Genomic DNA, 12,500 nt, shown 5'->3' on the forward strand with positions numbered 1-12,500 from the left:
CAGGCTGGGCCAGGGCAGCACGGGGCCGGTCATAAAGGTAATGATTTATGGGGACGTCAACAATCTGCCGGCCAGTTGTTTTGACTGGCTGTGATTCACAATCGATCCCCACGGCCATACAGGCCATAAATGCAGGTGGTTCCATGAAAACACATAGGTAAATCTTTTGTGGATGTAGGATTGAGTGAAAGAGAGAGAAGGTGTGTGTGTGTGTGTGTGTGTGTGTGTGTGTGTGTGTGTGTGTGTTTAAGCGTCATGAAGGCACATGTACTGTAAGTTTATGTGAGTGCAAAGTATATGAATAAGCACAGTTGCCACCAAGGTATCAAAATATCTCAGAATCAGTGCCTTTATCAATTTTCTTATCAATATGCAGCATTCATCAGAGCATGTCTCTATTTGCTCTGCAGTAAATGAGCTTTTTTGACATTTAGATTTAGATCAAACTTTGATTTTATTTACTCCCGTCACTTCTGTGGTAACCGCGTATGCATGTTTAATGAAGTGCATAGCTACAGTATATTTGCAGTTACTTTTCACCACAAGGGAAATAACTGAGTCCATATAGGCAGCCAGTAGGAGTGTCAGGTTGGTCTCGCTCCACTTGGAGGACACAGTCTTTGTAGTCGTTAAGGCAAGACCCAAGACAGAATGACTAATATGGACACAGTAATGCAATGTGACAGAGCCTGGGTACCACTGACTATAATCCAAATGCACCATTTCCACATTTGGTCCGTGGAGCTATTTTTGAAGCGACGACATGTCCTCGAGTGCTAGTGTTGGTATTCGAGTATAGCCTCACGACTCAAAAGGCCTGGAACAAATGATTTCATCACTGCCCTGTCGTAATCATCGTTTTATGAGGCGCTGTTGTCATTTGTTATGGACCACGGGCCAGGAGTGCTGTTTTGCTGCAGCTTTAGATGTGGCAGCCTCTGTTTGCAGTGAGCAGATGGTACAGCGTTCGTCAATGAAAATGCAATTTCAAAAGCCACCTCCACCAACCCCTAACTCCCAATGGAGGTAGACCTGTGGGGCCAACCTCACCAATGTCAACGCTTTGCTGCCAAGCACACACTCTCCTCTCTCCCCTTCAACCTCAGGCTCCATTGTACTGTACCATCTACACCCCTCCTCCCCGCCTATTACCACCACACAGGCACACACCCACACATACGCACACACACACTCCATCCTCCATTTGCCCACCCTCTTCTGTTTGTCAGTCAGGACAACACAAAGGTGCCCCGCATCACATCACCCCCCCCCCCCTCCCTCCCCACCACACACACACACACACACACACATAGTGCAACACACACACACACTCTCATCTCCCATGGCACCCGCTGGGAGATTAGTCCAAACTGCTGAGTCACGTCTCCGTGGTCTTAAAGGGCACCTTAAAGGGGCTTTCCTCCGAAAAAAAAAGAGAAAAGATCAATCTTTAATCTTTAATGACTTCACCTCCCTGTATTTTAAAAAGCAGGCCGAGGTGCTGGCGAGCAAACCTTGCGAAATGCCCCATGTCATCATAATGTCACGCGGGATTGGCAGAAACACGTAAAATATGTAGATGCTGAAAGACGGGAAAGGGAGAAGCAGGGAAGATTCTGGAAGGATGGATCTGGCGCGGGTCGTGAATCAAAGCGCACAAGGGGCGGAGGGTGAGGGGGAAGGCCTGCCCATCAGGCTCTGATCTCCACGGCGCGCTCGCGATGCCATCGGGCTCACAGGGTGCCGTCAAGGAGGAAGCAATCTCTTAGCGATGCCCTTGGAGTCAAGCAACATGCCGCCATCGCAAGCATTTAATCTGACAGGCCTCTCCTCCTTAGGGAGGGAGGGCTCCACAGAGCCTACCTGTGCTTATATGCTCCACTCAGACAGATGACTTACATCGAACATGAGCGAGCGAGAGACTGAGCGAGAGAGGAAGCGAGAGAAACCTGGACAGATTTAGGCTCAAGAAGCTCATAAGCTCATAAGCTTTCTGTTTTTTTTTTTATAATGGCTCTCAGTATATATAGCCAGATATCAACCATTGGATTCTAAGTGGCCATCTTTGTTGACATTTTACCAAACAGGACTTAATATCTCTTCCGAGTGTGTTTGGAATGTGTAAGCCTTTTGAGGGCAAATTATTTTTTTCTTGTAGCAGATTGTATACAAATGGTGTCCGTTCTACGGCAACTCCTCTGAGCTGCACACAGGCCTCCAGTCCACAGACATTCCTGCGCCTCCACCTCCACCTCCACCTCCACCTCCACCTCCACACCGCTCCTGCTCTTGAGTCCAGTCTCTCAAAGCAGCCGGTGTCAGTTAGCCACGCTCCGCCGGCTCTCTCCGGCCGCTGCCCCGCGGTGATGTAGAGCTGTTGTTCCGGGCCGCGACGTGGATGGAGACAAACGGGCGTGCTCTGCGCGTCCCCCGCCGGCCCCATCCGTCACCGGCGGAGCGAGGCGGACTGTCCCCTCTACGCCCCCCTGTTCCCTGCTGACGCGGCGCTTTCTCTCCCCCCCCCCCCCCTGCCTGGGTCAGCCAGGTGAGCTCCTCACAGCTCCCGGCGCGTCCTCCTCCTCCTCCTCCTCCTCCGGCTGTCATCCCTCGGGCCGTGTGCGCGTGTCCCTCCCCGAGCGGATTAGTCCGTGTGACTTTACGAATGTTACTCGACAAGACATTATATTACAATGAAACTGCAGTAATGACAATAATTATGCAGTTGCCAAGAAGACAAATGTTCTGCGCGCGTTCTGCAGCCTCTGTTCTCTCTGGTACTCCGGTTCTCTTTTGGCTCGGAAGCTGTCTCTCTCTGGTCTGCTGGCACCAGTAAAGAAAGCCAATGGCTTGCAGTAACCTGAACGGCTTTCTAACCTTCGCACCCGACACCTCTCCTCGCACTCTTTCCACTCGCTTCGTCCTTGCACTGGTGTAACCTTTGAAGATACTCAACGTTAAGACTGAGCCACATGTCTAACTGTTATTCCTAACCCCACACCAGCGATACTAATGATCAGAATCATAGTAGTTAAAACTACAGTAGCAGAGATGAGATTATTTCTCCTAATTCCCTTCTAACCATTCCCTCACATTTTCTGATCAGTTGCGAAACACTCATCATCCTGTTGCTTGCAAGCATTGCTGCCATTTGTTTTGTTTGTTCATTTTGACGCCTTAGTCGGTTATCTGTTGGCAGTCTTTCTTTTGTTGAAGTTGTGCCCTGTGTTCTAGAAGACTTCAGCTGTGCCCAACTCTTCATAAGTTTGAGATTGAATGGCTCGTACTGGTAAATGCCTTTTGCATTATGTAATAGCAGCTTTGATGACAGTCTTAATGTCTCCACTAATCTCTCCGACATTGCAAGACAGCTGGAGAGTCAGGGAAGCAGTTGTTGGTTTGGAATTCAATGCATGATTTGTAAGTCTTTGGGGGGGAAAAAATCCATCCTGAAGCTTTTTTTCCCCCCCAAGCACATGGAGAGCTTGTACTCTAATTCCTCGATGGCACAGATTCCTTGATGACTTGTCTGTTCTCCAGACTCTAAATGGCCTCTTCTTAAGCATACCGTTCTGCAAATACGCTCTCTCTGTAACTTCCGATTACTTACTGCGATGGCACAAAGGTGTCGTTGCGCGGGGAGAATCCGTTATCTCCGAACTCTTTTACACCCCCTAACGCTTTCAGACATTAAGTACAGAACACAGGCGGTGGCCAATTAAATTTTTAAAACCTGCCATTTCGCGTGACGCATCAAAAGCACACTGCCGCCAAAAACGGGGCTGCCTTTGCCGTCTCAAAGACGCGAATTAGCATGAGAATCAGCCTTGGCCTCCTAACTTCTCACATTCTTCCGTCTGCAACGACTTGAGACTACATGCACCACACTGGTCTCAGATGACTCTGGTTTACTAGGCCCGCTTGTTTAGGTTCCTAGTGGCTTGGCAGTCTCGGCTTTAATTAAGGTATCATATAACCCTCGGAGACGTTGGGACAATGCCGCCATGGCCCGTGGCAGAGGAGCGTGGAACAACAGAAACCTTTGTGTACTGTACCTAATTTGATACACAGCCAGCAATAATGGATGTCTAGTGCTTAACTGTGTGTGAAAGTCATAAGATCAGAGGGGTGTGTGTATGCGTGTGTGACAAGTCTGTGCCACACACATGTACTCGCACAAACACGGATATTAATGATTACAGAATGCTTTCGTAACTTTTGACCAAAATAATGATTAAAATACCCTGGAGATGTTGGTTTGATCATTATAATCTGTCTATCTCAACACAGTCTCTATTCAAAATCACTCGACCGAGAAAGCTTCCATGTGCTCTGTTGTCCCGTCAGTTAATATTACGGTGTTTTTTGTTGATAAATGTTTATCAGATGTGAAAGGACACACGGCCTGCGTGCCCACACAGCTTTCCTGTTATTTGTCCCGGTGACGTCGCGCCTCCAGATCAATGGGCGTGTATGACTAAGGTGCCGCCAGGGGAAATTAGATTGCGCCTGTCCTGCGCTTATCAGTCTTGGCCGACCTTGGCGTTTTTCATCGGTGCGCGCGCGCGCGTTGGCAGCCGCCGGAAAATAGCACCACCGACCCACAGCAGCAACAGCGTCGACGACGACGTCACGTCACCACATCTGCACCCACCAGCCAGTAGCCCTGCAGTCACTCGCCCCCACAGAACACACGCACACACACACACACAAACAAATAAACACAAACACGTACACTCTCACACCCTACTGCCTCTCCCACAGCGCGTTTTCTCCCCATTCCTTGTCCCTAAAAATAACAGCCGCTCCATCACCCTGCTATGTGCTCCTGTTAGTCATTCGCTTGTGCAAGTGCCCCGTTCAGCACTTTTGTTTTGTTGCTGGTGATTTTGTAACTCAGTCTTCCCTCCGGACCCAGCCGAGGAGCCTGTCAGCCTGAGATTAGGGTAATCAGTGTTTGCTTGGCCAAAGGGGGAGGCAGTGGGCTGGTGAGCATCAGAGGGAGGGAAGGAGTGAGTGTGTGTGTGTGTGGGGGGGGGGGTGTGATGGGAGTGCGTTCGGGGCTCAACGGGGCTGAGCTCAGATCAGCATGTGCCATCCAATATTTATCTGGGCTTGTGTTCTCCAGTGCCTGCCACCATGCCATGGCCCCATGTGCCAATGGCCCAATGTTAAATAGGTTAGTTTCCCCGAGAGGGCAAGATGAACTCAAGTTTGATCGAGTTATCCTATCAAGTTTGATAGGAGGTGAACAGATAAGCTGCTTGTGTGTGTGAGTGTGTGCGCAAGGGAAAAAGGGCTAGCCAATGTCCTCTGTCCTCTAGGAATTAATGTTTGTATTTGTGCGCTAGGCTAGATATGTGTCTGCCAGTGCCAAATCAAATGAACATTGTGGTGAATGAACTGCCTTCTTTTTCCTGGAACCCGGGCACACGTGAGGCCATGTGCAGTTGTATTTCTGTGTCATTGGGTACACATGTATGTGCGAGTATGTGCGTATGTGTGAGGGTGTGTGTGCGTGTGTGTGGCTTTGTGAATATGTGTGATGTTTGTATGCTGTGTTGCAGTTTTGTGTTAGTCAGTGGGTTAAGATATCTGTTTCTGTGTCAGTCGGTACACATCTATGTGCGTCTGCGTTTATGTGTGGGTATGTGGGTTTGTGTGCGTATGTACGAGGGAGTGTGTTGTGCATGTGAATATGTGTGTGGCTTTGTGTGTGTGTGTTAGAGAGACTACGGCTTTGTGTGTGTGTGTGTGTGTGTGTGATTTGTATGCTGTGTTGCAGTTTTGTGTTAGTTTAGTGGGTTAAGTCTTTCCCATCTGCTCACTCTCTGTGCCACCTTCTCCCCCCCTCCCCTCCCCTCCCCTCCCCTCAGGCACGGGTGACACGGTGGCGGTGATGATCACCGAGTCGTACGGCAAGGAGCTGCTGTCGCTGCTGGACCGCAACCTGACCGTGCTGGTGTCGGTGACGGTGGGCTCGCGCGGGCCGCCCAAGAACATCAACCGCGGCTCGCTCGTCTTCGTCTCCATCTCCTTCATCGTGCTCATGATCATCTCGTCCGCCTGGCTCATCTTCTACTTCATACAGAAGATCCGCGACACCAACGCGCGCGACCGCAGCCAGGTGAGAACCCGTAACCTGCACGCTTCACTTTCACTTCCTGTTTCCTGTCTGTCTGATTGTCTGATATGGCTCCACACAGGCTTCCTAAATTATGTTTATGAAAACAAAGTTTGTGAGGAGCCCATGATTGGCCTACTTTCTGCCTTTAGGAGATTTAAACCCTCCATACTGTCATACGCTCTGGCGTTACAAAACTCATCCATTTCACTAGCAGTTGTAGTTGTACTGTAAGCCCGCATTGCCCCGTATCCATAAGGGTGCCAGTGGACGTGGCTACTCGCATCACAGGGTTATGGCCAGCTACCAAGCCAAACAGGCTTATGTGCGGCTGATGACCAATTGTGGAGACTATAGAATAGATGCACTTCAGCAGAAGGCAGTAAAAAGCGAATAAAGTGAGTCACTCTTTTTCACTGTTTCTAATCCGCCGGTTGACCCACAAAACGAATTCCCACCACTGCGGGCAAAAAACACAAATGTGTTTAGCTTTTCACTATGGGATTATTTGGCTAGCGTAAGTATCTCCAGCAAGGGCACAAAGCTTTTAAAAACACTCCAAACTAAGAAAAGTTGCCAGCCCCGGCTGTAATGATTTGATGTTTTTTTTTATTTATTTATTTTTCTATTTATTTATTTTCTCTCAGACGGGGGGTAAAAAGCACACAAGAAAAATCTAGTGGAGAGCCCGTCTGACATTTATTGCACATTTTCAGGACATTAGTGCTGAGGGCCCAGTGCATAAAGCAACGCCGCGCTCCTCGGCTCTCAGTGTGCATCAGCACTTAACACTTGCGCTCGCCCCTGCTTCCCGAAATGAGGAAAAAACAGCATGGGGAGTGGCAGCTGATATTATTAGCCTTTAGCCTCCACTGGTCATCGCTGCTTGACCTTTATAGTGTGTGTGGTGTGTGTGTGTGTGTGGAGGGGGGGGGGGGGGTGGGGGTGGGTGTGGGGATGGGTGGGGGAATGTGTTGGAGCGTAGCAGGAGGGGGGTGAAAGAGAGAGGGGTTGGTGGTGGTGGTGGGGGTGGTGGGGGTGGGTAGCCTTATGAAAATTTGATGCGCTAAATCTCTGCGGCCGTCCAGCTTATGAAAGCTTAATGATGGAGGGCGGTGGTAAAACCTTGCCTCCTCAGCGTCTGACTCCCCTCCTCAGCGCTCCAGCCCCCCACCTCCTCCTCCACCACCACCACCACCACCACCACCCCCGCCTGCTCAGTGCTCCGCCTGCCACACGCCTGTAAGGCTACACCACCCTGACCCACGAGGGCACTGGCTCCAGCCCCAGCCCCTCCTCCACCCTCCACACACAGGCCAAGTACTAGTACAGAGAGGGGGGGGGGTCCAATATTGGGCACCCTTATAGCTGGTTCAGGTGGAGAATACTGATCTGTGTAGCCTCTACACACACAGACAAACAGACAGACTCAGACATAGATGCACATGCGCACACACACACACCCACACACACACCCACACACACACACACACACACACACACACAAGGGTAGGGAAATCAGCATGATCAAAGGAAGCTCGTATGTCTTACATCTTCATAATTATCTGTCTCTTTTGGAGTCATTTTCAAAGTAGATGCTTTATATCAAAGGGATTTGTAGGGCTGTACAGGAAAGGCAGACAGTACATTTGATCTGTTTTTGTAGTCTATGGTAATGGTATCCATGGCATTTGCACTGTTTGCATCTTGTTCTCCCAGCCTGGCTACAGAAACAGAACGCCTACGCAGTTGATTTTCAGATGTCTTAGAATGGACTTGCCAGATCACATATTACGGTACTCCTCTAATGAAATTAGAAACGGGAAACACGCGAGTCGAAGTTCATCTACACATACTACAGTATATACGCACACACACATACACACACACACACACACACACATACATACGTACAGTATATACGTGTATATCCACTTATATACTTACATTTAAAGGCAGTGAGACTTGATTAGGACTAATCGGTTGGCAGCAGGATGCATCTCCTTGGAGTGCAGTGCTGAATCACAGGGGTGTTTAATCAGGGCTAAACGACTGGGCGCAGGAAACAGGATCCAACACACACACACACACACACACACACACACACACACACACACACACACACACACACACACACACACAGACAGAGCCATCTCCACTGTCCAGGCAGAGTGGAGGAGGCCTTGACTGGCCCTGAGCTGTCTGTCAAGGCAGTGATTAGCAAGCCCCAGTCAGACGTGGGCTCCTTTGTGTCGCTCCGCTCTAGTCCCATCTGTCCTGTGATCGCAGCTGAAGCTGCATAGAAATCTGCAGCGATGCTTGACAGTTGCAATGACAGGCATATGTGTGAGGAAGCATGTGTAAAAGCATACCTGCCAACAGCTTTCACAATATGGGAGATTATTGATGCCATGTGAAATGCAAACCATACACTGCATCGTGATCTGTACTTGCATATTTACTGTAGCAGTTTCATACTGTAGCCTACCTAGCCTACACGCCAATTGCAGCAACACTGTATTTCAGTTGTTGCTTTTTCTTGAAACTGATCAACGTTAAATTCAGCATCCACACATGGAAAAGGTGAACAATTCCACTGCAGGAAGGGCCATCTCACCTGGCTGGTTAGACTCGTTTAGTTCAGCGTGTCAAGCCACCCTTGTTTGTCCTCTCAGGACATGGTTACACTGCTGAGGCAGGCTGTGGCCAGCTAATTTGCATTTGCTCAAGTTAACAGTGCAAAACTGCACCACAGCACTCTTGTTTTGGAGTCCTTCCTGGTTACGGCCAAACCACTGTGAGGTCCGCTTCCAAACGCATCAAATTATTTCAAAGAGATCACCTCTTTTGTGATTGGCACACTACTAATCTCTTGAAGATATCGCCTCTTTTGTGATTGGCACACTACTCATTTCTTGAAGATACCACCTCTTTTGTGATTGGCTCAGTTTTTGTTTACCAGTTTGTCTTTATTTTGCCTATCAAGAAGTTTATGAAGCAGAACTGGTTAAAAAGTAACGATACAGTGACGCAAATTACAATGCAAAGTAAATGGTGAACTGGGCAATGGAAATGTTTACTGAAGTGAGTGTGGTTAGGCAGACATGAAAATAACAAAATAAGTGGTATAAAGGTGATAGACTACATTGTTAAACAACATTGTTTTCTGGTGAACTAGCAGGCTGACAAACTAGCCTGCATGAGCTAACTGTGCTGCAGGATTGCATAGCTGATGTGAAAGACTGGATGTCACAGAATTTCTTGTCCTTTTCATCTTTAGTCATGACTTTTCTTGGAAATTTTGCCTCAGATAACAAGACTACTTCTAGAAACTTAGGGGTTTTATTTGATATAGATTTAAATGTTCACCTACAGGTAAAACTTGTCCAGACCTGTTATTATCAACTGAGAAACATTTCCAAAATCAGGTCAATGCTATCTTTAAAGGACACAGAGAGAATTATACAATTATTTCACATAGACTTGATTATTGCAACGCCTTATTCACCTGTCTATCCATAAATCTCTAATTTACAGACTGTTCAGAACTAGGCTTTTGAAAGTCTACACTTAGAGAATACATCACCCCAGTTCTGGCCTATCTTCACTGGTGGCCAGTGAGTTTTAGAATTGACTTTAAAATCCTCATAATAGCCATAAAGCTTTACATGGTTTGGCACATAACTATTTCAAAGATTTGTTAACCCTCTACTTTCTGGCTCGGCCCTCAGATCCTCCAGCCTGGGACTTTTACTTGTTCCAGATAGTGTTTTTTTGTTTGGTTTCTTGTTTGTCTGTAAAGCACTTTGTGCTCTGTGCTTGAAAAGTGCTATATAGATACATGTAATTATTATTATTATTATTATTATTATTATTATTATTATTACTACATAGAATTAGAAATCACAAACATTCATTTTGGCATAGATTCAGGCCTAGAAATAGTGGATTTGATTTAACCAAGCAACCTCTGTTATCTTTGATTAAAAAGATGAGAACTAGCCTGATGACTACTGTATACTGTACGTAATTAGATTGGTTTCTGTTTAGACTGAACCAAATGTGTCCTTTTTAGGCTAATGCTATTCATACCTAAACACATGTATACACTTTGCTTACTAGTTTTGCATGTCCGGTCACCCTTGCCGCTATCACACCCTCAAGCGATCCTGCCGTGCATAAAATGCAACCCCGAGCTCTGCTTGGCCAATGGACTAAGGCGAGCGAAGCACTGCCAAGCATCGGCATTCACATGGAAATACGACAGTGGTGATGTAGTGTAGGGGGGAGGAGAGCCAGGCTCCAGCTCCACAGAACCAGGCGTATTAATCACACGGGCTGGGCCTCGGCTGCCCCGAAGTGCTCCAGTTTTTAGTTTTGCAGGGAGCGGTCACGGCAGATAAATAAGCATAACTATTTTGCTGCTCCGCTCTGTCGATTTATGCCCTCGTTCCTATTCAGAGGATCCTGGAAGGGTTTTTTTTATATTTATATATTTTTTTTTTATCAATGGCAGTTTGCTTTACTCCTTTTTGTATTTCTATCGTCCACTGCAGAGGCGTCTGGGAGATGCGGCCAAGAAGGCCATCGGGAAGCTGACCACCAGGACTGTGAAGAGAGGAGACAAGGTAAGAACCCGCGTCCATCTCCGCCGTCACATCCATTAGGCGACCTCTGACCTGTCTGCTATATAGCTCCAGGTGCGTGGTGTGTGTCTTCGACCCGTGTGATGGATTGAGCATGTCATCTCAAAGCGTAAGCTCCAGAGCTGTCTCCATCCATATCTCCAGTCCCATCAGAGGCCATAAAGTACACTGATCCATAATGGTTTACATGGCGGGGCCCAGACCTTGGCCTGAGACTATATAACCCAGGCTGTAAGGATGTAATGTTCAGTGGACAGTGTTGACCAGCAGATCAGCGGCGTTGTTGACGTTGACGGCTGTAAGTGCCGGATGGGGCTTTCAGACTCTCAGGGATGTGGAGATTTAATAGTAGAACACAAATAGTGTTCTTTGTTCTTGGTGTGAAAGGCATATTAACACTTGATTCACCATGAATAGCATTGTGTTCTCTCGATATCTTTCATTAAAAAGCCTAATAGAGGAAAGATGAATACACAGAGTTGCTCCTTTTATGGCCCGTCCACTCAAAGCCAAAGATAATTGTAGTTATAACAATATGACCATCCACACTAATATCCGATAAACAAAATAATTTTGTTGAAATAAGTAATGGTCCTTAATGTTCATTAATCTGCTGTTGTTAATGAGTCTAAAATTAAATGGATTCTGGTTGGCGGTCAGCACTTCCCAGAACGATATCAGTCTTCATCAGTCTGCGTTCTGGACATTGCTGATCTTAACAGCTGGAGCATTACTTAAGACTGGTTTTTATTGTTATCACCATAGTAATTATCATTGTGGGAGTGGACGCCGCCTTCGTCCGCGCTCTTGCGTCGCTGACCATGACAGGAGCCGCTCTTATTAGAGGCTGGAGGTCAAGTGGAGGGCGGAGGGCCGAGGTCAGCAGCAGCTGCGGCTGTGGCGGCTCTCACTCTGGGGGTGCGGAGTGACGGCCGCAGGGCCCCCCCGCAGCGGGGTGGTCTGGAGGTGGCAACCTCACAGCTGCGTCTGAGGTCCGGGCCGGGCCGGCCGCGGGATGGGTGGGCAAGCGGGCGGGCGGGCGGGCGGGCGGGCAGGCGGTCGGCTGGTCTCTCTCCCGGGCCCCCAGTCCAAGGTCGGCCGGTCGGTTGCGGGCATGAATAAAACATTGGCCTTGGCACTGGCCGCCGCAAGAAATTGAAACTCTCCATCTAGAGGAAGTCGGAGGCGGAGAGTGATTGAGCATTGCAGGATGCGGGGGAGAGAGAGAGAGAGAGAGGGAGGGAGAGGGAGGGAGACTGAGGGGGAGATGATAGAGAGAGGAAGGGAAAGAGGGAGGGAGGGAGGAAGAGTGATGCCCTTCCATCCAGGGAGGCAGGGGATTTTGGTCAGCTACAGTGAGCAGGGCTTCGGAGATCACCGGAGATTGACAGTCATCCAGCTTGGTCATACTAGGGAGGAAAGATTTGTCCATAACACATCCACCCAGCATATTTTCACTCCAAACACATTTCTCCCTCCTTCCTTCCCTCCTCTCTCTCTCTCTCTCTCTCTCTCTCTCTCTCTCTCTCTCTCTCTCTCTCCTTCTCCCTGCCTCCTCTGCACTGCTGTCAAAATGTTTTACCATTTTACAACGAAAACAGCCATGCTTATCCAAGCAATAATCTATTTCTCCCCTCCTCTCCTCTACCACACACACACACACACACACACACACACACACACACACACACACACACACCGCGCCCCACCACCACTTACCCACCCACCCACCC

General features: G+C 48.3%; 1 protein-coding gene across 6 annotated transcripts in view; it reads left to right on the plus strand.

Annotated features, from left to right (window-relative positions):
* rnf130 (ring finger protein 130) overlaps positions 1 to 12,500 on the plus strand; it is a 45,835-nt gene that overhangs the window by 17,744 nt on the left and 15,591 nt on the right. For 4 of the 6 annotated variants that reach the window (XM_062523885.1, XM_062523889.1, XM_062523884.1 and 1 more), the window contains exons 4-5: positions 5,874 to 6,123; positions 10,674 to 10,749. In XM_062523885.1, the coding sequence (XP_062379869.1) occupies positions 5,874 to 6,123; positions 10,674 to 10,749 (326 nt within the window). Of the gene's footprint in view, positions 1 to 5,873; positions 6,125 to 10,673; positions 10,750 to 12,500 lie in introns of all 6 variants that reach the window. The other 2 variants (XM_062523888.1, XM_062523886.1) reach the window with 1 other exon arrangement.

Source organism: Sardina pilchardus, chromosome 21 (assembly GCF_963854185.1).
Source record: "Sardina pilchardus chromosome 21, fSarPil1.1, whole genome shotgun sequence".
NCBI classification, from domain to species: domain Eukaryota; kingdom Metazoa; phylum Chordata; class Actinopteri; order Clupeiformes; family Clupeidae; genus Sardina; species Sardina pilchardus.